A 21,995-nucleotide genomic window follows, 5' to 3' on the forward strand; every position below is an offset into this window, starting at 1 on the left:
CATTCTGTGTCCTGCTCCATTGCACAGAATCTACAGCAGTCTATATTTACTAATTTCCCTTTCTTGAGGGACATTTCAGGTGAAAGTCTCCTGTAATATTATCGTTTAAGTCCGAATGTCGTCTTTATTCAAGTTGAGAAGTCGCATTGAGAGCTTCTCCAGGAGGAGAAACTTCGTGGCTTGGCTTTGGGCTTTTCTGACAATTCAGTGCTTGAGTTTCTCTTGTTCGTCTCATTTCCAGATAATGTTTCCGGATTAGGACCATCTCTTTCACACACTCTTCGTCGTGCAATGAGTGCGCTCTTTGGCAGAGGGAGCCATTCTAACTGAGTATCGGGTAGAAATGTAGAGCCGTAGCTGCGACTCACAACGTTCCCCTTCGTTATTATTGATCTCCAGTTCAGAGCTCCAGAAGGAGATACCAAGTTTCTGAAGCTCAGAGCGTATGATGCGCTTTTTTGGCAGCATCAAGTTATTTTCAAGTGCATCAAAAAGAAAAGGGAAAACCGCTTTTATTATTCCTGGATAAGCTTTTCCGGACTAGCACCTGGCTTTGGAGCGACTGGCTCCAGAAGGGCAGGAGGGGAACGCAGCGGTTCGCCACATTTCCTTGGTTGGGTCTTCGACTCACAACAGACCCAGATCTGCCTAGCTGTTCCAAAGATTCCGAGACTCCAAGGAAATCTGGTGTCCCAGGAAAGGAGAAACCAACCTTAGCCCGGCGACCTCAAAGTGGTCGCGAGAAGAAGTAGCCATGATCAATGTTTCAGTTACCGGCCCAATTCAACGCAAAACACTCAAGCGGGGCTATTGAGTAGTTTTTGAAAAAGAACTGAATTGTTTTGTTTCGAGAGCGAGCTTTGAGGCACTAGAGGGAGCTAACTAGAGCCTAACCAAAAGCTGTCAGGGGCATAGCGAGGTCTTTAAATTAATGGTGCGAGTGATTCTCATCATCGGAAAAGTTCCGGAGGAGAAACGGACTGAATTTGAAAAAGGCAGAAACTTTCGTTAGTAATATGTTTTAGTGTTAAGTGATTTTAAATAAGTTTGTTAGCTTTTCCGTGTATGATAGTCATTGTCAGCGGCGAAAGGCAGACGAAGGCGAGGGCAAAAAGGGAAGACCCAAAGAATTTTTTCCTCCAAAAGCGGAAGGAATATCGTAGAGTACTAGTGGGAAAAGAAAAGAATTTTTTTGTTAGTGTGTTGATTTCGTGTTGCCTTTGTGTGACTCAATCTTGAGGCTCGATTGGAGTTTCCTTTTCAGATCCGGACTTCATCGAGAAAACGCTTTCGTGGATATGCGGACCAAGGGGTGAGTGATATTGGCCAAATGTTAAAAGTTAAAGAAAAACGAGGGGGAACGTTCTGAGTTGCTGCGTACACCGCAACTCTACATTTATACCCGATACTTAGTTAGTATGGCTCTCCTCCGGCAGACGCCGCTAATATTGAACGACACGACAAAGAGTGTGTGCGAGAGAGACAGAAAATCAGTCTGAGCGTGACGTCGGGCGCTGCTTAGCCACTGCAAATTGATTTGTTCCTTTTGGCTACAAAAATAATCCGATCTGATCCAGATTCAGCAACGGGATAGATATGGTCATTATCTATGATTCTAAAAATTTATTTGGTTTTGTTTTCGACGTAAAGCCCGCTGAGGGGCAAAGCAAACTGAGCAAAGTGTAATCCACTCAAGAAAAAAAGGAGAGAGAGATAAGCACTCAAATTATTCCCCCTATTGTTGTTCCGTTTTCTTCCTCCCTTCACGGTCTTGCTCGTCGACTCTATGCATGCACCTAAAGAAATTAATTGTTCGTCTTATTTATTATTACTCATTATCCAATTCGTTAGTCTTTAAAGCCCTTCTTTTTATACCCGATACTCAAAATGAGTATTGGGGTATATTAGATTTGTGGTGAAAATGGATGTGCGTAACGTCCAGAAGGAATCGTTTCCGACCCCATAAAGTATATACATACATATATGCTTGATCAGCATCAATAGCCGAGTCGATTGAGCCCTGTCTGTCTGTCCGTCCCTATCAGCGCCTAGTGCTCAAAGACTATAAGAGCTAGAGCAACGACATTTTATATCCAGCCCACTGTGATATGTCACTGTTACAAGAATATTTCAGAACTTTGCCCCACCCCCTACCGACCCCACAAAGAGCGAAAATCTGTGGCATCCACAATTTCGACGATACGAGAAAACTGAAAATCACATCGCACAATCATAAGGAATGACCATATCTGTCTGATTGCTGAATCTGGATCAGATCGGATCATTTTTATAGCCAAAAGGAACAAATCAATTTGCAGTGGCTACGCAGCGCCACTCTTTGTCGTGTCGTTCAATATTAGCGGCGTCTGCCGGAGGAGAGCCATACTGACTAAGTATCGGGTATAACTGTAGAGTTGCGGTGTCCGCAGCAACTCACAACGTTCCCCCTCGTTTTTTTTAGTCTTAAGTTAGATTCGCTCCTATATTGGAGGTCAATAAATTTTATAATGTGAATTCAAAGTGGATTGCCTTCAGCTAGCCGAATGTCCCTGAAGATCCCATAGGTACGCAAAGGGGTCATTCCGTTTATGTTCACTCGCGATCTAGGAATGACCAAGAAAGGGAGGGTCAATGAGACCTGCGGCGTGGGGAAGCTTTCCGGAACAAGGCGAAGAAAGCACAAGCGGGAGTTACGCGTCGATGCAATTTTAGATCCTTCATGAATCTCGTCGTAGCATGCATATTTAATAACTTTAATAATAATGAGGATAGGCAACCAGCGAGAGGATGGCAAGATCACCACCCCAAATTGCCGAGGATCCCAGCCGGGAATAACAGTGTGCGCCCTTCTCCCATTCCCCAACATCTCGTCTGAATCGTTACAACTATGTTCAAATACTTTTCTAAAATTATTAATAATTTATTTCTAAGATAATGAACGGATTAATGAACAGTATATTCCGTATTCTTTTTATTTTCATTCAACATTTCCTTTTCTGGATTGTGTTGATTCTAAAATGAATGGGTACAAAATATTTGTATGTACTGTATATAATCGCAGACCCCATTAAAACAAGTATATATATAAATATATAATAAATGATATTAAAAATATGAAAATATTGCCTGTTTGGCTTTATGTAGCCAAAAGTATATGTAGTCAGAAAGTAATTTCGATACTTAGACTGTATCGAACACTCAGTTATACATACATATGCAAAGAAGTAAAAATAATGTTTTTATGGTAATGTACAATTTTGGTTTTAGGCGATTATGATTATGTACAGATAATGTGGATCATTAGTATGATAGTATTATTTACTATGTAGATTGTTTTCCAAGCTATTCGACATTTTATGTTTAGGAAAAAAAAACTTCGAAAAGTTAGGGGGCGGGGTGCAACGATGGTGAAAATCGGATCGTAAATTAATCATATTTCATATAAATTCAGAGTATCTATGTATGTACATAATAACTAAAGAAATGCAACAGAGAGACAAAAATATGGTTTAGGGCTGATCAGATCTTCCTTTACTTGAGGATGATCTCAGCTGGTGGTAAAATATTGTCACCGTAGAGGCAATACCAGATGCTCGAATACCAAATGGTACGATCCACCCACTCGCTGCCGGCCAGAACATGGCCAATGTAGGGAGCATCTCGCGATCTGCAATGGAGAGATGAAAGTCTTAGAAATCACCTTGCTCTGATGATATCAGTTTTAGACTCAAACCTCATTATCTGTGCCTGGGTGCGCTCGACAAAAGTGATGGCCCAGCTCCATGGAAAGTCTCGTTTGCGCTCACAGCCAACATACGCCGTACAGCTCTGCAGAAATATCTCCCTGATAATAGTTGTCTTGTCGTTTTTGTCCTTCTTGGAAATAACAATCTTGCCGTCGCGCAGCTCGCACTGTAGAGATTTGAACGTCTTGGTGCGATTGTCGGCGAAGCGCAGCTCCTTGCCGGGCGTCACTGTGGCCAGATTCTTGATCGCCCGCTGTATTTCGCGCAGCATCTCAATGGGCCGCACCATCAGATAGTTGTGCTTGCGATCTTCCTCCGGCCAGTACGACCAGTTAAGGATCACGTCGAACACTTTTGTGTCATGGTGCAGGGGCCGCTCCAGGCTGCCGTTCAGTATCACCTCGTAGAGCGTCAGTTGATGGGTTGGTAGTTGCATTTTGACGGAATATTCCCGACATAGCTCGTAGGCGGTTTTGGTGGGTGAAATCGTGGCGTTCACCTGCATCTTTTCCTGGACGGATAGAGCGATTAGATCATTACATACTGAAGTGATCAATCATAACTGATGGCAAACCTCTGTGATGTTGTCTGGATTCGGATTCAGGCTGATCCAGATCTTTATGTCCCCCGACTGCTTGACCGCATCTTTGAGCGTCTCGGCGGCAGCGTAATACTTTTGCAGGCATGCCAGCATGTCCTGCTCCCGTTTCTGCATTGAATAAAATATAACATAGTTGTAAAGAATGAGAGGGAACGTTGTGATATACCCGATACTCAGTCAGAAGGTGTGTTGCTCTCTGCTCTCTTCTGCCAGATCGCGCACACTGCACGAGGAAGGGTGTGTGGGAGGGAGAATGAGAGAGCGCGTGGCTGGGCGTAGCGTACATTTGTTTCTTAGGGCTATAATAATGACCCGATCTGATCTAGATTCGGCAATCTTCTATGATTTTCTATGATTCAACGTTTTCGTTTTCGTGTATCTTTAAAATTAAGGATGCCACAGACTTTCGTGCTTTGTGACTGCAGAAGGGGGCGGGGTAAAATTTTGATATCACAGTCACATACAGTCTGGTTGCTCTAGCTTAAGAGTCTTTGAGATCTAGGCGCTCATCGGGAGGGACACACGGACGGACGGACAGACATACTTGGCTCAATCGACTGGGCCATTGATGCTGATCAAGAATATATATACTTTATGGCTTCGGGAACGCTTCCATCTGGGTCATACACACATCCACTTTTACCACATACTCCTATACTCCTGTACTCTTCTTGAGTATCTGGTATAAAAACATTCATAGATTCAAAGTAAGGTAGCGTTCAACTTACAATTTCATCGGCACTGACGGGGAATAGGTTCTTGTACAGAAGAATGAGATCGCTGAGAACATCGGCCTCTTTCTGAGAGTAGATTAGCTCATCGCTCTATTGGAGAAGCCGGAAACATACAGATAATTATGCACATACTCCTAAATATAGTAGCCAAGGTTTGACAGGGGACCCACCTTCTTGGCCAGCAGCGTTGGGCCCCAGATCATGGTTAGATTCTGAACGCTCATCTTGTTCTTGGTCTGCTGCGAGCTAATGAACACCAGGTGGCCCACGATCCGGCGCAAGGTCTCATGCTCGATGGGCGAGAGGCGAGCGAGGAGCTCACGATAGATGGGAATCTTCTCGGCGGCCAAATTCAGCTCGGTGACGAAGACGAAGCTGTCGGTTAGCTTGCCCAGGAGGCGCTCGGGCAAGTCTCTCATGAACCGCTTGAGGACATTGGCTACGTCGTGCTCATTGTACTCGTTTCGGGTGATCTCCACATTAAAGGCATCCGCTCGGAAGGCGCTCATCAGCTTGTGCATGGAGTTCTCCGAGCCTGATTTGCGATAGATCCCCTCCGACATGGACCCGTGGATGTACACAAAGTTAATGCACTTATCCACTATCACGGGCACATCGTACCGCGTCAACTGCTGATCCCCCAGCGAAAAGCCGTTGTTGTGTGCCACTTCCCGAATGATGTGACGCCAGATCTTTGTCTCTCGTGCCGAGCTCATGATCATGTAGACAGCATACGGCGGACAGTCAATCATCAGCATTGGCCCGATCCCCACGTGCAGGTTGTCGATGGACTCGTCACTCTCCTTGAGCACTATTTTAGAGGGATAGAAATGCAATTAAATGTTATTTTATAGCTCTTACATAGCTCTTATATAGCACCTATGCATCGCGCCTTGCGCAAGTCCATTTTCTCCACATTCCCAGTGGCCTCGCTCACGAAGATGAGACGTCGCTGGCTCTTGCGAAGCACCAACCAGGTGCCACTCCACTCTGACGTGATAGAGTTCTGAAACGGAACGGAACGGAATGCAACGCATTAGGCATGGGGTCTCAGGGAGGAGCTTAACGCTTCACCCACTTTTAGGTAGCACCAGCCCGCGCGGTAATAGTGGCATGTGTACTTGACAGGCATACTGTTGGTGAGACTCTCAAGGATCTTCTGCATCCAGACGCCCCTCTCGGACTCCTTGCCCACGCCATACAGATGGGAAACCCGCTGCTGCTTGACGTTCCCTGACGAGCTGCTGGTCATCACCAGATTGGGATTCGAGGACATGCTGTCGCTTACTCCGTTGCCGTTGCCTCCGTTTTTCGGCTGAGATGTCGTGATCTCGAAGCAGTAAAAGTGGGTCGCCGTGTCCGTGACGCGATTGTTGCTGACGCACTGCAGCGTGGTTATGGTGTCCAAGGGTATCGACTCCCTTGGCGTCTTCATCTCATGGTCGAGAAATGTCTGGAACTGGCGGTCCCTGAGTATGGCCTTTCGGTTCTGCATCTCCTTAAGTATATCTTCGACCACGCCCGAGGGAAACCGCACAAGGGGACCTTCGCCCCCGCCTTAAAGCTGGAGCGCCTCTTCATCACATCCATGCGCAGCTTGACGCTCGAGAAGGTGGTTATCGTCTTCCGCAGACGAGAGCTAAGCGTAGAACGAGACTCGATACTGACAGGGGCGGTCTGTCCGCTGGTTCCTGTTCCTCCAATGGCCTCCAGGTAGGTGGGTGGGCTGTCGCCTTCGATTGGTAGTGCTGACTTTGTGCTGCTGCTGGACGTGGAGGTGGAGGTGACTGTGGCTGTGGTTGTGACTGGAGAACCGTCTGCCACAAACCAATTGGTGCGATTTCTTGAGGCGCTGGCCAAGTCCACCATGGATCTGTTGGCGGTCCCCTCGGGTATCTTGCTCAGATAGGGCCTGGCACGTGCCTCCAACTGCTCCTGCTCGCGGTCCAGCATATGCTCCAGGCTGTCGTTCAGCAGCTGGGCATTTTGGTGCACGATCTGGGGCTGGCGACCACTTGTCGTGGCCGCACATCCACTAGGCGGCTCCTCCTCGGAGGTGCACATGCTGACATCGTCCTGATCCCGCTCTTGTTTCACAGTGCCGTAGGTGTCCTCCTCCAGTAGGTGCTCGAGCAGTAGCAGCTCGTTGCTCTTGTTGGAACGCTCCAGCGTCGAGCACTTGCTGCTCATTAATGGATCGAACTCCTCGATCAGCTCCTGGGGCGCGGACCATCCACCGACGGCTCCGTCGTTGCTGTCCAGCTCCCCATCTTCGCTGATGCAGGCCAGCTCTTGCTGCTGCTGGTTTTGCTGCTGCTGCTGGTTGGGGGTCAACAAGTTGCAGCCGCGACTGCTCCCCGCGGTGGCCATCTCGAAGAGCTTCCCGTAGGTGGCTTCCTGGTTGGCATAGACCGGTTCCCGGGAGGAGTCTTCTTCCTGCACCTCTTCTCCCTGCTGCGAATCGACATCCTCGCCGTAGAACTGCCAGGAATCGCTGCGCTCTGGCTTTGGGGCCCTCGCCTCTTCGGCGGCAATCTTGGCGCAGATTAGCAGCGATTCCTCTCGCTCCGCTACCGCCGCTGCCCGATTCAGTTCCTTCAGCTCGGCGGAGTCCACGGGGGGACGTCGCAGCTCGATGTGCTCGTAGTTCTTGCGGCGCTTCTGCCGCACGGGCGGCTGCAGTGCGTCCAGCCGGAACCGCTCCGGCTGTTGGGAGAGGCGCGGCGGAGGGAACGCGGGCATTGGCAGGGACGATGGCGGAGACGACGTCGTTGCGTCATCTCCGCGGATCGGGGGACGCTGCTGCGTCCGTAGCTGGACCTGCTCCTGAGAGAGATTTTTGGCCAGCGGGGGAGGTGGGGAGGGACGTGCCCTCAGTGCCTCATCGTAGCTGGGGGGCTTACCCTGCACCTTGGGCACCTCATAACAGCCGTCATCATCCCCGGCACCGTCCCCCCAGCTGGCACCTCTTGATCCTCAACTTTGACTTTGGCAGTGACCTTTGCCTGATCGCGGAGATCGGTGAATCCTCCGCCGACGACATTCCGGTTCAGGGGACTGGAGAACTGTATCGCATTGAAGACATCCGTGTTGGGCATGGTCTGTCGTCGCTCAAGGTCAAACTCTCCCACGGAGCTTTCTCCACCCTCCGCTTCTCTGTCCCCATGGCCTCCCCTGCCCCCAAGGTGAAGTTCGACCCGAATCGCCTGCTGGCATTCTTCAGACGGCTGCCAGCGTCAGCGCTGAGATTGCTGATCGCTTCCGTGGAGCTCCTTAGGTTCCTGTCCAGACGCTTCTTGGCACCCTTGGCCTTGAACGTGATCCGTTCGCCAATGGCCTCGCCCAGCAGTTTCGAGGTGGTGCCCAAGGATCGCAGAAGATTCCTGAATTCATTTGAGGCAAAATGAAATCGAGGGAGAGAGAGGATGAGAGAGAGAGAGTTAGTTTTGCTTGTGGCAGAGAGAGTTCGTCCCATTCCCATTTGGTAAGTAAATGAAATCCAAGTATACGTACGTATACTAGTGCAATGTGTGTGCGTGTTAGATCTAATACTACGTGAATAGGAGTATCCGCAACACATATTGGGCTAGGGCTAGGCCTAGGCACATGATGGGAATAGGAGTGCTGGAAGAGAAATGCGCTGGGTCCAAGAACTTCCCTCAGATGAATCAGCCGTCTCAATGCGCACATATTGTATTCTACAGGTATTCGTTTCAAATATATGGGTGCATGGGCTTAATCTTACTTTAATGTATGTAAACATCGGCGCGCCGAAGTTTGCTCAGAGGTAAGGCTATGCATCGGCGAAATAGATAAATCGGATGATTTACCAAGGACCCTCGCAGATAGCCTTCTCCTCCGGTTGCCATTGATCTCGAACTGAAAGAAAGTGCTTCAATAATCGCACATCATGCCACGTAAACTGCACTCCTGTATCCTTGATCTCTATAGATCTTGAAACTTAGCGACGCGTCGGGTCTGACAAAAATAGTATTGCACAGACGATCAAGGTGATCATCAAGAACATCTCTGAAGACTTAAAAAGACTACAGCCGAGTGCCTATGTATGATAGCATTAAGAAGAAAGGAAGGCTAGCTTCAGGGGCTAACTAAAGGGTCTACTAAAGACTAGCTTACAAATCTAATTCCACCCACGATTCCACGATTCCAATTCAATTTCTTCCACCCACCCACGTCGAAGTGTGCCTGTGCCTAGTGTGTTCTGTACGGATATTGATTCAAACTAAATCCTTAGGGCAACTTCAAAAGTGACTGACAAAAATAAGTGAAACGTGAATCGGAATTGTTGCGTGAAACTTCGCTGTAAATTCAAAATGTGTTTTATTTTCTCGTTTCCGTTCAGCTTTTGAAAATTAAATTTTCAAGTAACCACGAGAACGATAGTGCCTCCTCATCGCGGAAAGAGTCACAGAAGCACCTCCGCTAACCCTCGATTCGAATTGGTTCAAATGCAGCCACGATAACCACAACGACAAACGGTTGCAACAACGGCGTTAGGTGCGAAGGACAAGCCACCCGCCACCCACGCTTAAATCACAGCTGAGAGCCAGAAAGAGACAGCAAGTCGCCCTCGAGAAGAGAAGAGAAGCAAGAATCGAAAAAGCTCTGAAAGCACACCAACACAACACCAAAAGCATTAAAACTGCAGCAGAGCGACCCCATCCCACACATCACACTCACACCAGCGCCACGAGCATCGAACATTGCATCGGGCATTGAGCATAGGGAGGGACACACACTGACACTGGGAGGAAGAAGATGGATCTTTTCGATATGGACGACGTTGTAGTGGGCCCCCGGACGAGTGCAGCACCCCGCTGAAGGAGTGGCGGCTGAAACTCCAGGCTGGCACACTGACACGCAACGACTTCATCGAGTTCTTCAAGAAGGAGTCGCCCAAGTACTTTGACTACGAGAACGAGCTGGACACAGGTGAGATGCACTACTGCTCGCTCTTGGGTTTCATTTTGTTTCTATTGTCGTTTGAACAAACGATTCGGTATTGCGCCTACTGCGTCAACCTCCCGTTTCTGCCGCTCCTCCCTCCCACTGTTTATCTGTTGTTATTATTATATTTGGGGTGTTGTTCACAAAGCTTTAGAGTGAACAGCAAAGCTGATACTTCGATTGACTTGACATATGAAACCGCTCTTATACCCCCTCGTGCAGGGGTAAACTGTTGGGATCTGGCAGCACATACTCGACTCGTAGGCTAGGAAGCTCCAGGATCCAGGATAACCATGATAGGACCTTGCTGCTTTCTACTTTCTCAATTTCATATAGAGATCGTCGTAGGCAATCGAACAGAACAGAAAACGTAGATGTTAAGATGACACTGTTGTGAGGACAGACTTTGGGCCACGGTGGTTGTGACGACAATGACTGATAAAACAGAATGTGAAATATATATATTTGTATTTGAATTCAATTCGGTTTATTCAACTTGCTTTTACCTGGCCCTTGTCCAGACCAGAACAGACCTCAGTCACAGCCTCAGCCCCAGTCCTCTGACGTGTCCCCAGTCTTTTCCAGCTTTCTTCAGACTTACGGATGGATTTTGAATTCGTGAGGTTGTCTCTTTGTGGAGCCAATAAACGGCTGATACAATTAGACATACAGACTTTCTTGTGTGAATGCATTCGTGTGTCGAGTATATATGTACATTGTACATATATTCATGTAAGTACATATATGTATATATATGTGTAAGCATATGATGATATATGTATGTCATTCGTGTTAATACATTATCCTTAAACAAATCTTTTCTGTTTCTGCTTAATTTTGTTCCCATTTGAGTACTTGGGTATTTGGTTGGGGTGCCTTAAACTTCTCCTTCTCCTCTCCTCTCCTTTCCTCTCGGCGCGATTAGCTGATTAACACATGCTATCGCTGGCATGTCGCCGGAGAAGGCCGGAAGGACATTTCTTTGTGTGGGGAGGGGCTGAGCTTTTTGTTTGCTTTTCGCAAGGAGCGTGGAATATGGCATGGACAATTCCGCCTCAGCTGTGATCTTTACCGTTCAGTTCCGTTCCGTTCATTTCCGTGCTGATCGATTCTCCTCTGTGCTGCTCTGTTCTAGGCCCTCGCCCGCCCGTTCCGTTCTTTGTTCCACTCTATTACGACTCAGCAGCACACTGTTGCACACGTAGTTATGTACATATGTTGGTGTTTTACAGTGGAACGTTTTGCATGCACATATTCGTTAGTAAATGGAAGAATCACCTATAGATACATAGCAAAAAACAGTACATACATATGTATGTAGGTATATGCATGTATGTACGTACTATGTATGTGCATACATACTATGTGCACTGCAGACTTTGTTGTATTTATTATTTTCGTTGATAGCCCGAGAATCGTTGCGACGTCAGATTCTCAGATGCGTTGTCGATTGTGGAAGAGTGTGTGAAAGAGAGAGAAGAGAAAGAGAGTGAGCGCGTGGAAGGCGTTGCCTAGCCACTGCAATTTCATTTGTTCCCTCTGGCTATAATATTGCTCCGATCCGATCTAGACTCGGCAATCTGCTAGATATGGTCATTATCTGCGACTCTGCTTTTTTAGTTTTTGTCGTATCGTCAAATTGTGCATGCCGCAGCTTTCGTCCTTCGTGGGGGGCGGAAGGGGACGGTTCAGTGTGATATCACAGGAGTCTGGACTCAAAATTAAGTTGCTCTAGCTCTTATAGTCTCTGAGAACTAGGCGTCAAACAAGACGGACGGACGGACGGACGGACGGACGGACGGACGGAAGTTCTGGGAAGTTACACACATCCCCATTCACTTTCACCACAAATCGAATATACCCTTGTACTCTTCGAGTACCAGGTATAAAAATAGCTAACGGGAACCGCTGTCGCTCTTACATCTGATTCCCTCGCTCGCGCTCTCTTCTTCCCGCTCCTACTTCTACTCTCTTACTCTCATTGGATAGTATCTATCTATCTGTCTCGCTCTGAACGATGCAGGCAGAGTTCATACCTGCATACGTACATACATATGTACATATGTATGTGTTGCATATAAAGGCGCGACCTTGAACTGTATTTGTATTTGTTGTATTTGACGATTTGTGGTTTTGATTTCAATTCGAAAACTCGTTTCGATGGAAGGTTTCTCTTCGCCTCCAGTCTCCAGCTCTCTTGCGGTCGCAACATCATCGTCATCATCACGATCATGATTGTCATGATATCTTTCTTTATGCTGTTTAACCTGTTCTAAAAACTAAGTGATATTTTACACAGACCGATGATGATTGTGTTACTCATATGTATGTTCATATGAACATACAAATGCATGTATGTACATATATACATATGTATATGCACGTATGCTGTACGAATGCAAGTAATACTACACCGCTAAACAATGACTAAATGCGTTTATCCAAAATCCCACATCCCATCCCCACCTTCACCCTAACTCAAGTAGTGTGTTCTCCACTCACTTTGGCACTCACAGGGTCTCTTCCGTCTCTATCCCCGAGTAAGACCGAATTATTTTACTTTGAATCACCAAAGTAGTCTCCATGCTGTCTAGAACTGAAATTAATCCTAGAGTGGGGCTAATGATTGAATATTGTGATGCACGTATGTATGTATGTGCATGTGTATACATATGTATACCCTCTATTCGAAGTCTACTCCACACAAGCGGCTACTGGAGCATTCGTGAAGGAGGAATGCGTTTTTGCCTGGTATCCGCGCGTAACAGCCTTCTGCTGGTTTCACATGGGACGCTTGATGGTGCAGCATACAGAGGTTGATGGATGTGTTGTCTTATCAATTGGAGCGATTTTTTGCAGAACATGTCAGCCATACATATGTATGTTCTTACTTCCCTACGCTATCTTAGTTATACCCGATACTCGACAGAGTTTAGGGAAATACATATACTCCTTATTCCCGCCTCCTACTTCCACCTAAAGAAGGCATCGACGTTGAATGTCTTGGGTCACCGAACGAATTCATTTGCCAGCATTGTACCCACCCCCAGCATATATGTTCTCGTAACCTTGTCAATTATTTCATGCCTCTCCGTTGCTCCGTTTTCTTATATTTTTTTTAGTGAAATGCATGTTCAAAGAAGCCCTGGCCAAGGAGGAGATAATCGATGTTCTGGTCGAGTTCATGCTTGGCGATAACCCAAAATCGGCGCTGGAGAAGCTGCGGCTCGAGGGCAACACCGCTACCGTCTGCGGCAAGGTGTTCAAAAATGGGGAGCCCACCTACAGTTGCCGGGAGTGTGGCATGGATCCCACCTGTGTGCTGTGCGTAAACTGCTTTAAGCGGTCGGCGCATCGCTTCCACAAGTACAAAATGTCCACCTCCGGCGGCGGTGGCTGCTGCGATTGTGGGGACAATGAGGCCTGGAAGAAGGATCACTATTGTCATCTGCATTTGGTGAGTAAAACGAGAGTGCTTCCTAGCATGCTACCCCTTACTTTAACATCCGAATCCGTATCCGTATCTGTTGCAGGATAATCGAAAGAATCCGCTCGAAAGCAAGATCATCAGTGGGGCCGTTTTGGAGCGCAGCGAGATCTGCTTCAGTTCCATTCTGGCGTTTTGCGTCAACTATCTGGAGATCGAGCCGAACGCCAGTCTGAAGTGCCTCGACGGGGAGGGGCTGGAGCTGGATGGGGCGCACTTTTGCACGGTGCTGTACAACGACGAGTCGCACACGTTTGACCAGGTCATCCAGACGCTGACAAAGATCGCCAAGTGCCGCCACAAGGAGGCCATGGAGATAGTGGCGGCCATAGACCGCGAGGGCAGGGCCGTGGTCAAGTGCGACACGTTCAAGGCGTGCAACGAGCTGAAGATGGCCATAGAGAACCAGATGATACCACCGAGCGGTCTCCTTAGCAATCTCCGCAACAACCAGTCGCTGCGAACCTCCGTGCTGCACATCAACTCGGTGGCCTGCCAGCAGTTCGCCCTCCAGCTGCTTAGCTGGTTCCAGGAGTTCCTTGTCCGCCACTACCTCTTCCGCAAGACCTTCTCCGAGCTGGTGCAGCAGAAGCAGGAGTCCTTCTGCATCCGCCACATCCTCGAGTGCGACGTGAAGCTGTGGAAGACCGCTCGCACCTGCTGGCACCGCCTCCTCATCTCGGGCATGCTCATGGAGTACGAGAACAAGATGGTGCTGGCCCAAGAGTTCTCACGCCGCTACGCGACAATCGTAGAGGACTTCATCAACGATGACCACGACCACGCCTTCTCGATAGTCTCTCTCAGTGTGCAGCTCTTCACCGTCCCCAGCATTGCCCATCGCCTGATCGCCAAGGAGGGCATATTCGACAAGCTGCTGCACACATTCTACTACGTGGCCATCGAGAAATTCATCCTCAATCGCACCCTCCACTTCAGCAAGAACATTGCCAGCCTGACCTTCTTCAAGCGAGCCAACTATATTCTGTACGACCTGCGCTATCTGCTCAGCCTCAAGCCAGACGTTCTGAGCAATGAGCTGCGCACTGGATTTCTAGAAGGCTGCAAGGCTCTGATGCGAGTCCTAAATGTGATGCAAGGCATGGAGTCGATTACTCGCCAGACGGGACAGCATATGGACTACGAGCCGGAGTGGGAGTGCGCCTTCAATCTGCACATAAAGCTGGCCACGACCATTTCGCAGGTGATCGAGTGGGCATCCACCGACAAGACGCTGCTGCACAAACTCTACAAGATGACGGTGCGGGCTCTGGTGAGCAACAACTTTATTGTCGGAGGCGAGGAGGCGGAGGCCAAGAGTGTGGCTGGACATGTGGCCAACTGCCTCATATACGATGTCTCGGTGCGGCCGGTGTCCATTCATCTGCCATTGACTCGCTTTTATGCCGGGATCTACCTGCATCTGGGGTCACACGACCTAAGCTACGACTGCCTGGTGGCCGAAACCGAGGCGCTGAACATCAAGATGACGCCGCGCGAGATCATAGAGCCGGTGCTGTGCACCCATGCGATGATTGCCCAGGTGGCCGCCGGAATGTGGCGCCGCAACGGCTACTCTCTGCTCCACCAGCTGTACCTCTACAGAAATGTGCGCTGCCGCGTCGAGATGCTGGACAGGGACATTGTCTGCCTGCAGATTGGTGCCTCTCTTATGGAGAGCAACGAGTTCCTCATCCATGCCCTGAACAAGTTCAATCTGATCAGATGGGCCCAGTCCAACTACGAATCGAAGCTGGCCGAGTCCCCCCTCGACGATGAGTTCATGCGCCAGCTGTCAATGATCGACGAGTTCCTCGAGCTGCTCATCGTCATCATCGGGGAGCGCTGGATGCCCGGAGTATCGCTCGTGACCGAGGAAGATCGCCTGCGCAAGGAGATAATCCAGCTGCTGTGCATCAAATCCTACTCCCATTCGGAGCTGAGTCGCGCCCTGCCTGACACCACCGGCGGCAACAGTGACAGTGTCTTCGAGGACGTCATCAACACGGTGGCCACGTTCAAGAAGCCCGTGGGTGCCGATCGGAAGGGCGTCTACGTTCTGAAGGAGTCGCTGTTCGAAGAATTCAACGTGTACTTCTATCACTACACCAAGGAGGATAAATCAAAGGCCGAGGAGCTGCAGCGGGAGCGTCGCAAGGCCAAAAAGGAACTGGTCTGCTGTCCGCCCCCCATGCTGCCGCAGTTGACTCCAGCGTTCACGTGAGTCCGCTTGAGGATACTCGTATGGAGGATTCTGTTGCTAATGCTAATGCCAATTTTCTCTTGCTACCATTACAGTTCCATGGCCAACATATTGCAGTGCAATGTGTTCCTCAGCATCTGCACTTTGACTATGGATCGGGCTCTGGACATTCGCAGCCGCTCCTTCTCGGAATCCCATGTGCAGAAGGTATGTAGTTTCCTGTTCTGTTCGTTCTGCTTCTGATGTTAACAATCGTAATTTCTTTTCAATTCAGATTTTACATTTGCTCGGCTTTGCCATCCAAGAGGAACTTAGCGAGCACTACCCATTTCTCAGTTTCTATGAGCGCGCGCAGCAGTTTGGAATCCTCGACAAGTTGGACGAGCTAGCACGCTGCCCAAGGGTTAGTGTCCACGCTTTATATACTGCCTGCCTTGAATGTCCTTTAATTTGATCTCATTTCGCCACAGTTGGAGGCACATCGTGACTTTGTGCTTTGGACCATTAAACGGTACAAGGATATGCAGGCCAAGCAGGCGCCAGCAGCAGCGGCCGGGCCCAGCGGCTCTCAGAAGAAGACTGCGGGCGAAGAGCCGCCGCTGACATCCGAGGAACAGGCACGCCAGGAGAAGGAGACCCGCGCCAAGCTGGCCGCCGAGCGTCGAGCCAAGATTATGGCCCAGATGCAGAGTGCCCAAAAGTCCTTTATGAAGTCGAACGCTGAGATGTTTGCCAACAGCGACCTGGAGCAGGATTCAATCTCAACAGGAGCCTCTAGTAGCCGGGGGGCGGCATCCTCCATGGGCAGCACCGCTATGGATTGGGAGGATATATCGGATGAGAGCCTAGAGGACCAGGGTGCGGCAGCTCTAGTGATAAAGCAGAACCCGGCCTGCCTGGGGCCAAACCGGGCCCACTACCAGTCGCAGGAGAACAGCTTCAAATGCATCCTGTGCTTCGAGAACTGTAGCATCAACCAGGACGGACCACCGCTCGTTAGCTCCGCGTTTGTGCAGACCTCACGCGTGATCCTGACTACACCGAGCCACTACAAGGGCAAGTGCGGCATGCACGTGAGCTGCTGCGGCCACGTGATGCACTACAAGTGCTGGCAGGAGTACTACAGTAACGAGGAGTCTAAGGAGCAGCGTCGCCTCCACCGGAATCGTCTCGCCCTCAGCCAGGGCCACAACGTGGAGTTCCACTGTCCGTATTGCCGGGCCCTCAGCAATACTGTGCTCCCCGTCAGCGAGCCCCTGGTCGGACTTATTCCCGGCGGCCTTCCCGGAGTGCCGCCGGCTGTCAGCTCCGAGAGCTACTTGCCCCTGGACTGCTTCGTGGAGATCATGAGGACTCTTGCTGGGGAGCTATCGGCTCCAGCCGGTGACAACACCATGTGGCAGTATCCGAGCGTTCTGCGCAGGTCCAATGTAATCGGCGATCTGGCTCAGTTCGAGCGTAGTGTGCAGCTGATCGCGAAGCCGCAGCTGCACGCCACTTGTATGGAGGTGATGACCTCCTTCAACAAGGCGCTGCAAAATGCGATGATAAGCCAACAGCCGAACGCTGTCACAGAGGGCGGAGTAGGCGGCGAGGCCGAGAACCCGTACCTGGTGTTTGACACATGCAGCTACACATTGGAGTCCCTTGAGATCTACATGTACACTATGCGGAAGCCGCTCAAGGTGGAGATGCCCATGCGCCATCAGACGTGCACCACGAACCTGGTGCGCGCCTGCGCCCTCTACTCGAGTTGGGCTCCGCAGCGACCCGAACTGGCGTCCAAGCTGCTGGACACCATATTCAACCAGAAGGGAACCAGTGTCCTCGAATGGGACTGCTTTCGCATGCTAGTCCAGCTAAGCTTTGGGGTCCTCAACCTCATGGTGAGGGAGAATGGTAAGTGTAATCCGAATCCAGTGCGTCGCATCGCTCTCTTTGTTGCTGATTACTGATTCTTGATTTTCAATCTGTTGCATAGAACACACTTTTCTGCCCAGCGGGAGCATGTTCGATTTCTACATGATGCAGACAATGTTCCTGGCCAATGTCACAAAGGCCGTCATCTGCTTTGACGTTGAGAAACAGCTGGACAGTCGGCGGGCCAAGGAGGAGGCTGGCAAGGCGCCAACTGAGCTCTCTCAGCTAGCATATGTGGAGCAGCTTCCCTCGAAGATCCAGGAGAATATGGTGGCGTTCTATCGTCGCTACAATGTGCCAGCCCGAATGCGCCAGCTGGTGCAGCAAAAGGAGTCGGAGGAGAAGCACAACCAGAGTCAGAGCCAAAGTCAGAACCAAGAGCAGACTGTGGTAATCCCATGCGAGCTGCAGCACCTGGCCCTGATGCTGGAGTATGTACAGTGTCAGATGAGAGCATTCTTGCGATGCGCCTGCCTCTTCTACCGCTGCCTGACCGATGTTGAGTTCCCCGACACGTTCCCCACAGAACAACCGGATAGATTTGACCTGATGTGCCAGTACCTGGGTCTGGATGCTGACATGGGCGTATATTTCGATATGGAGACAGTCTATGCCACCGTGATGCACAACTTTGCCTCGCATCCGCACATCCTGCGCCAGGCCGAGCAGTGCAGTTTACGCTATGGAGATCCCGTGGAGGTGTTACCATGTCTGCGTCCCCTGCCGGAGCTGAAGCCGCTCTTTGAGGACTACAGCGATCTGATCAACAGCGTATCGGACATTTTCTGTCCCAACAACGAGCGCGAGGAAATGAAGACCCCTACGATGTGCCTGATCTGTGGCAAAGTGCTTTGTGGACAGTCGTACTGCTGTCAGCCAGAGCTGGGAAAGATGTCGGTGGGGCCCTGCACCCATCATGCCCACAGCTGCGGCGCCGAGGTCGGCATATTTCTACGCATACGGGACTGCCAGGTTGTCTATCTAGGCCGTGGCAAGGGCTGCTATGTCCAGCCACCGTATCTGGACGAGTATGGGGAGACGGATCAGGGCCTAAGGCGCGGCAATCCATTGCGCCTCAGCCAGTATGCCTATCGCCGCATCTTTATGCAGTGGTTGGGTCACAAGCTGCACGAGGAAATTGCTCGACTCAATGATAATGCCAACGTGGCTGTAAGGCAATGGCATCACATGTAGTCCGAACGACGAGCGAGAAGTAGTAGTTCAGCTTCGGAACGAAAGGGGAAGAACTGGAGCTGGAGCTGAACATGAAGCTGTAGGAGATCGAGAGCAAGAGCGATGGCAATGGCGACAGTCAATGTGATTATTACGTACTAACATTAGGAGAGCATATTTATACGTCTAAGAATTTTACAAGTTATCCTTTGGAAAGGAAACAGATCCCCCTTCCCCACACATAAACACACACACCTCAACACGTTGAGTACTAAAACGAAAAACCAAAAGAAACCTAAACCTAAATTCGAACTAAAACTACAATCCTTACACACGTCCAGCTTCAACTTTGTAAAATCGTCTTGCGTTCCCTTACACTATAACACATAAAAACTTGTTTATTTATTTTTTTTTTTGAGCTAACATTAGAAAACTTCTTGATAGTTTGTGTAGTAGACCGAATTTCGAGGACCTTCTCTAGTTATATATATATATAATATACATATACTACACTTAAAAAAAAACTAGGCTAGATTTTGCCAGCACCTTCAAGGACTATACACGAGACTATACATGTGACCCCCACAGCAGATAAGAGTAACCGAAAAGAAAGAAAGAAAATATAACAAATGAGCACTCTGTGTTTCTTTGCTTCTGATTGATAATTTGATCTATAGTCTGTTCCATGACCACGGCCATGTCATCAGCAACTCCCCAAGTCTGTGTACATAGAAATCTCTGAATCCTTATCCAAATCCCCACCATTATTGACACTTAGCAGGGAAGCAGCAGGGCTATGTGCAGTCTTGAAAAGAAGGCGGTAGCGTAACCTAACCCGAAGATATACATACATATGTGTGTTCATCAATCCAAATAACCGGGTGGGTTGCCGGGACGCACTTCCATCCGAAGAACACTGACACCCGTAAGACGTTGACACACATATTGGCACACCTTAAACTCAACTTTGCACACTTCCGAACAATATGTATTCTCCTTCCACTCCACTCGGCAAACCTTTAACGACAAGAAGATGACTTCAAACATACTAAATTTAGTCAAATTTCATGTTTCTTTATCAGAATATACTTAACACCTCCATATGGTAACTATCTATGGATAGATATATGTATGCAAACATACACAAACATGTTTCTATCTATATATTGTATAACAACAACAACAAAATCGATTTATGTAAAGTTCAAGCCAAATATTGTTGCGAAACAAAATCTGACAAATAGAAACTGGAAGAAACCAACAAACTTGAAATAAAATGCAGTTTGAAAATATTTTTTATTGAATCTGCAACGAGCAATGTCCAATTAGAACGACGGCTCGTCGTGCAGCACCTCGTGCTGCTGCTGGAGAGCGGAGAGTCGGTCAGTAGCGACTACTTCTACTTACAGAAAATGCCATGTAAATTAAAAGAACATTTGCCATGTTGGTTCATGTGCACTTCGAAAATAAATTCATCTTTAGTACCGGCCAGTAGGATTGTGTGGAAGATCCCTGTATTTTAATGAAGTCAATCAGTTTGGTAGGACTTATTTCCCAAATCCGGTCACTGTTGTTCTCACAAACTTGAAGACTCTTCTTTAATAGATCGCAGAATATTCATTCTGTGTCCTGCTCCATTGCACAGAATCTACAGCAGTCTATAATTACTAATTTCCCTTTCTTGAGGGACATTTCAGGTGAAAGTCTCCTGTAATATTATCGTTTAAGTCCGAATGTCGTCTTTATTCAAGTTGAGAAGTCGCATTGAGAGCTTCTCCAGGAGGAGAAACTTCGTGGCTTGGCTTTGGGCTTTTCTGACAATTCAGTGCTTGAGTTTCTCTTGTTCGTCTCATTTCCAGATAATGTTTCCGGATTAGGACCATCTCTTTCACACACTCTTCGTCGTGCAATGAGTGCGCTCTTTGGCAGAGGGAGCCATTCTAACTGAGTATCGGGTAGAAATGTAGAGCCGTAGCTGCGACTCACAACGTTCCCCTTCGTTATTATTGATCTCCAGTTCAGAGCTCCAGAAGGAGATACCAAGTTTCTGAAGCTCAGAGCGTATGATGCGCTTTTTTGGCAGCATCAAGTTATTTTCAAGTGCATCAAAAAGAAAAGGGAAAACCGCTTTTATTATTCCTGGATAAGCTTTTCCGGACTAGCACCTGGCTTTGGAGCGACTGGCTCCAGAAGGGCAGGAGGGGAACGCAGCGGTTCGCCACATTTCCTTGGTTGGGTCTTCGACTCACAACAGACCCAGATCTGCCTAGCTGTTCCAAAGATTCCGAGACTCCAAGGAAATCTGGTGTCCCAGGAAAGGAGAAACCAACCTTAGCCCGGCGACCTCAAAGTGGTCGCGAGAAGAAGTAGCCATGATCAATGTTTCAGTTACCGGCCCAATTCAAGGGACGTGCCCTCAGTGCCTCATCGTAGCTGGGGGCTTACCCTGCACCTTGGGCACCTCATAACAGCCGTCATCATCCCCGGCACCGTCCCCCCCAGCTGGCACCTCTTGATCCTCAACTTTGACTTTGGCAGTGACCTTTGCCTGATCGCGGAGATCGGTGAATCCTCCGCCGACGACATTCCGGTTCAGGGGACTGGAGAACTGTATCGCATTGAAGACATCCGTGTTGGGCATGGTCTGTCGTCGCTCAAGGTCAAACTCTCCCACGGAGCTTTCTCCACCCTCCGCTTCTCTGTCCCCATGGCCTCCCCTGCCCCCCAAGGTGAAGTTCGACCCGAATCGCCTGCTGGCATTCTTCAGACGGCTGCCAGCGTCAGCGCTGAGATTGCTGATCGCTTCCGTGGAGCTCCTTAGGTTCCTGTCCAGACGCTTCTTGGCACCCTTGGCCTTGAACGTGATCCGTTCGCCAATGGCCTCGCCCAGCAGTTTCGAGGTGGTGCCCAAGGATCGCAGAAGATTCCTGAATTCATTTGAGGCAAAATGAAATCGAGGGAGAGAGAGGATGAGAGAGAGAGAGTTAGTTTTGCTTGTGGCAGAGAGAGTTCGTCCCATTCCCATTTGGTAAGTAAATGAAATCCAAGTATACGTACGTATACTAGTGCAATGTGTGTGCGTGTTAGATCTAATACTACGTGAATAGGAGTATCCGCAACACATATTGGGCTAGGGCTAGGCCTAGGCACATGATGGGAATAG

At 49.0% G+C, this 21,995-nt stretch overlaps 3 protein-coding genes across 3 annotated transcripts; 2 read left to right on the top strand and 1 right to left on the bottom strand.

The window, feature by feature from the left end:
* Window positions 1-2,974: 2,974 nt before the first annotated feature.
* Window positions 2,975-6,632, bottom strand: LOC117195342 (arf-GAP with Rho-GAP domain, ANK repeat and PH domain-containing protein 2-like). The gene is made up of 7 exons (XM_033399932.1): window positions 6,160-6,632; window positions 5,961-6,087; window positions 5,252-5,892; window positions 5,076-5,171; window positions 4,321-4,455; window positions 3,734-4,257; window positions 2,975-3,667 (listed from the first exon to the last, which is right to left on the bottom strand). Exons 1-7 carry the CDS (start codon window positions 6,574-6,576, stop codon window positions 3,532-3,534), a joined length of 2,076 nt encoding a protein of 691 aa, XP_033255823.1. The 5' UTR covers window positions 6,577-6,632; the 3' UTR covers window positions 2,975-3,531.
* Window positions 6,633-9,351: 2,719 nt separating this feature from the next.
* LOC117195341 (E3 ubiquitin-protein ligase UBR1-like) lies at window positions 9,352-15,775 on the top strand. Its single transcript, XM_033399930.1, has 3 exons — window positions 9,352-10,034; window positions 13,172-13,506; window positions 13,583-15,775. The coding sequence occupies exons 2-3, from the start codon at window positions 13,180-13,182 to the stop codon at window positions 15,758-15,760; spliced, it is 2,505 nt and encodes an 834-aa protein (XP_033255821.1). The 5' UTR covers window positions 9,352-10,034; window positions 13,172-13,179; the 3' UTR covers window positions 15,761-15,775.
* A 62-nt stretch (window positions 15,776-15,837) lies between these two features.
* LOC117195340 (E3 ubiquitin-protein ligase UBR1-like) lies at window positions 15,838-20,089 on the top strand. Its single transcript, XM_033399927.1, has 4 exons — window positions 15,838-15,946; window positions 16,014-16,142; window positions 16,210-17,638; window positions 17,721-20,089. The coding sequence occupies exons 1-4, from the start codon at window positions 15,839-15,841 to the stop codon at window positions 18,851-18,853; spliced, it is 2,799 nt and encodes a 932-aa protein (XP_033255818.1). The 5' UTR covers window position 15,838; the 3' UTR covers window positions 18,854-20,089.
* Window positions 20,090-21,995: the final 1,906 nt, after the last annotated feature.

The sequence above is a fragment of the Drosophila miranda genome, unplaced genomic scaffold (assembly GCF_003369915.1).
Source record: "Drosophila miranda strain MSH22 unplaced genomic scaffold, D.miranda_PacBio2.1 Contig_AX_tr1_pilon, whole genome shotgun sequence".
Taxonomy (NCBI): Eukaryota; Metazoa; Arthropoda; class Insecta; order Diptera; family Drosophilidae; genus Drosophila; species Drosophila miranda.

Coding starts and splice junctions, on each gene's coding strand:
- LOC117195342 (XM_033399932.1), bottom strand. CDS start 6,576: ATGCAGAACCGAAAGGCCATACTCAGGGACCGCCAGTTCCAGACATTT. Junction 5,172..5,251: donor CAACGCTGCTGGCCAAGAAG/GTGGGTCCCCTG, acceptor CTTCTCCAATAG/AGCGATGAGCTAATCTACTC. Junction 4,258..4,320: donor ATCCAGACAACATCACAGAG/GTTTGCCATCAG, acceptor CTATCCGTCCAG/GAAAAGATGCAGGTGAACGC.
- LOC117195341 (XM_033399930.1), top strand. CDS start 13,180: ATGTTCAAAGAAGCCCTGGCCAAGGAGGAGATAATCGATGTTCTGGTC. Junction 13,507..13,582: donor ACTATTGTCATCTGCATTTG/GTGAGTAAAACG, acceptor TATCTGTTGCAG/GATAATCGAAAGAATCCGCT.
- LOC117195340 (XM_033399927.1), top strand. CDS start 15,839: ATGGCCAACATATTGCAGTGCAATGTGTTCCTCAGCATCTGCACTTTG. Junction 15,947..16,013: donor CGGAATCCCATGTGCAGAAG/GTATGTAGTTTC, acceptor TTTTCAATTCAG/ATTTTACATTTGCTCGGCTT. Junction 16,143..16,209: donor AGCTAGCACGCTGCCCAAGG/GTTAGTGTCCAC, acceptor ATTTCGCCACAG/TTGGAGGCACATCGTGACTT.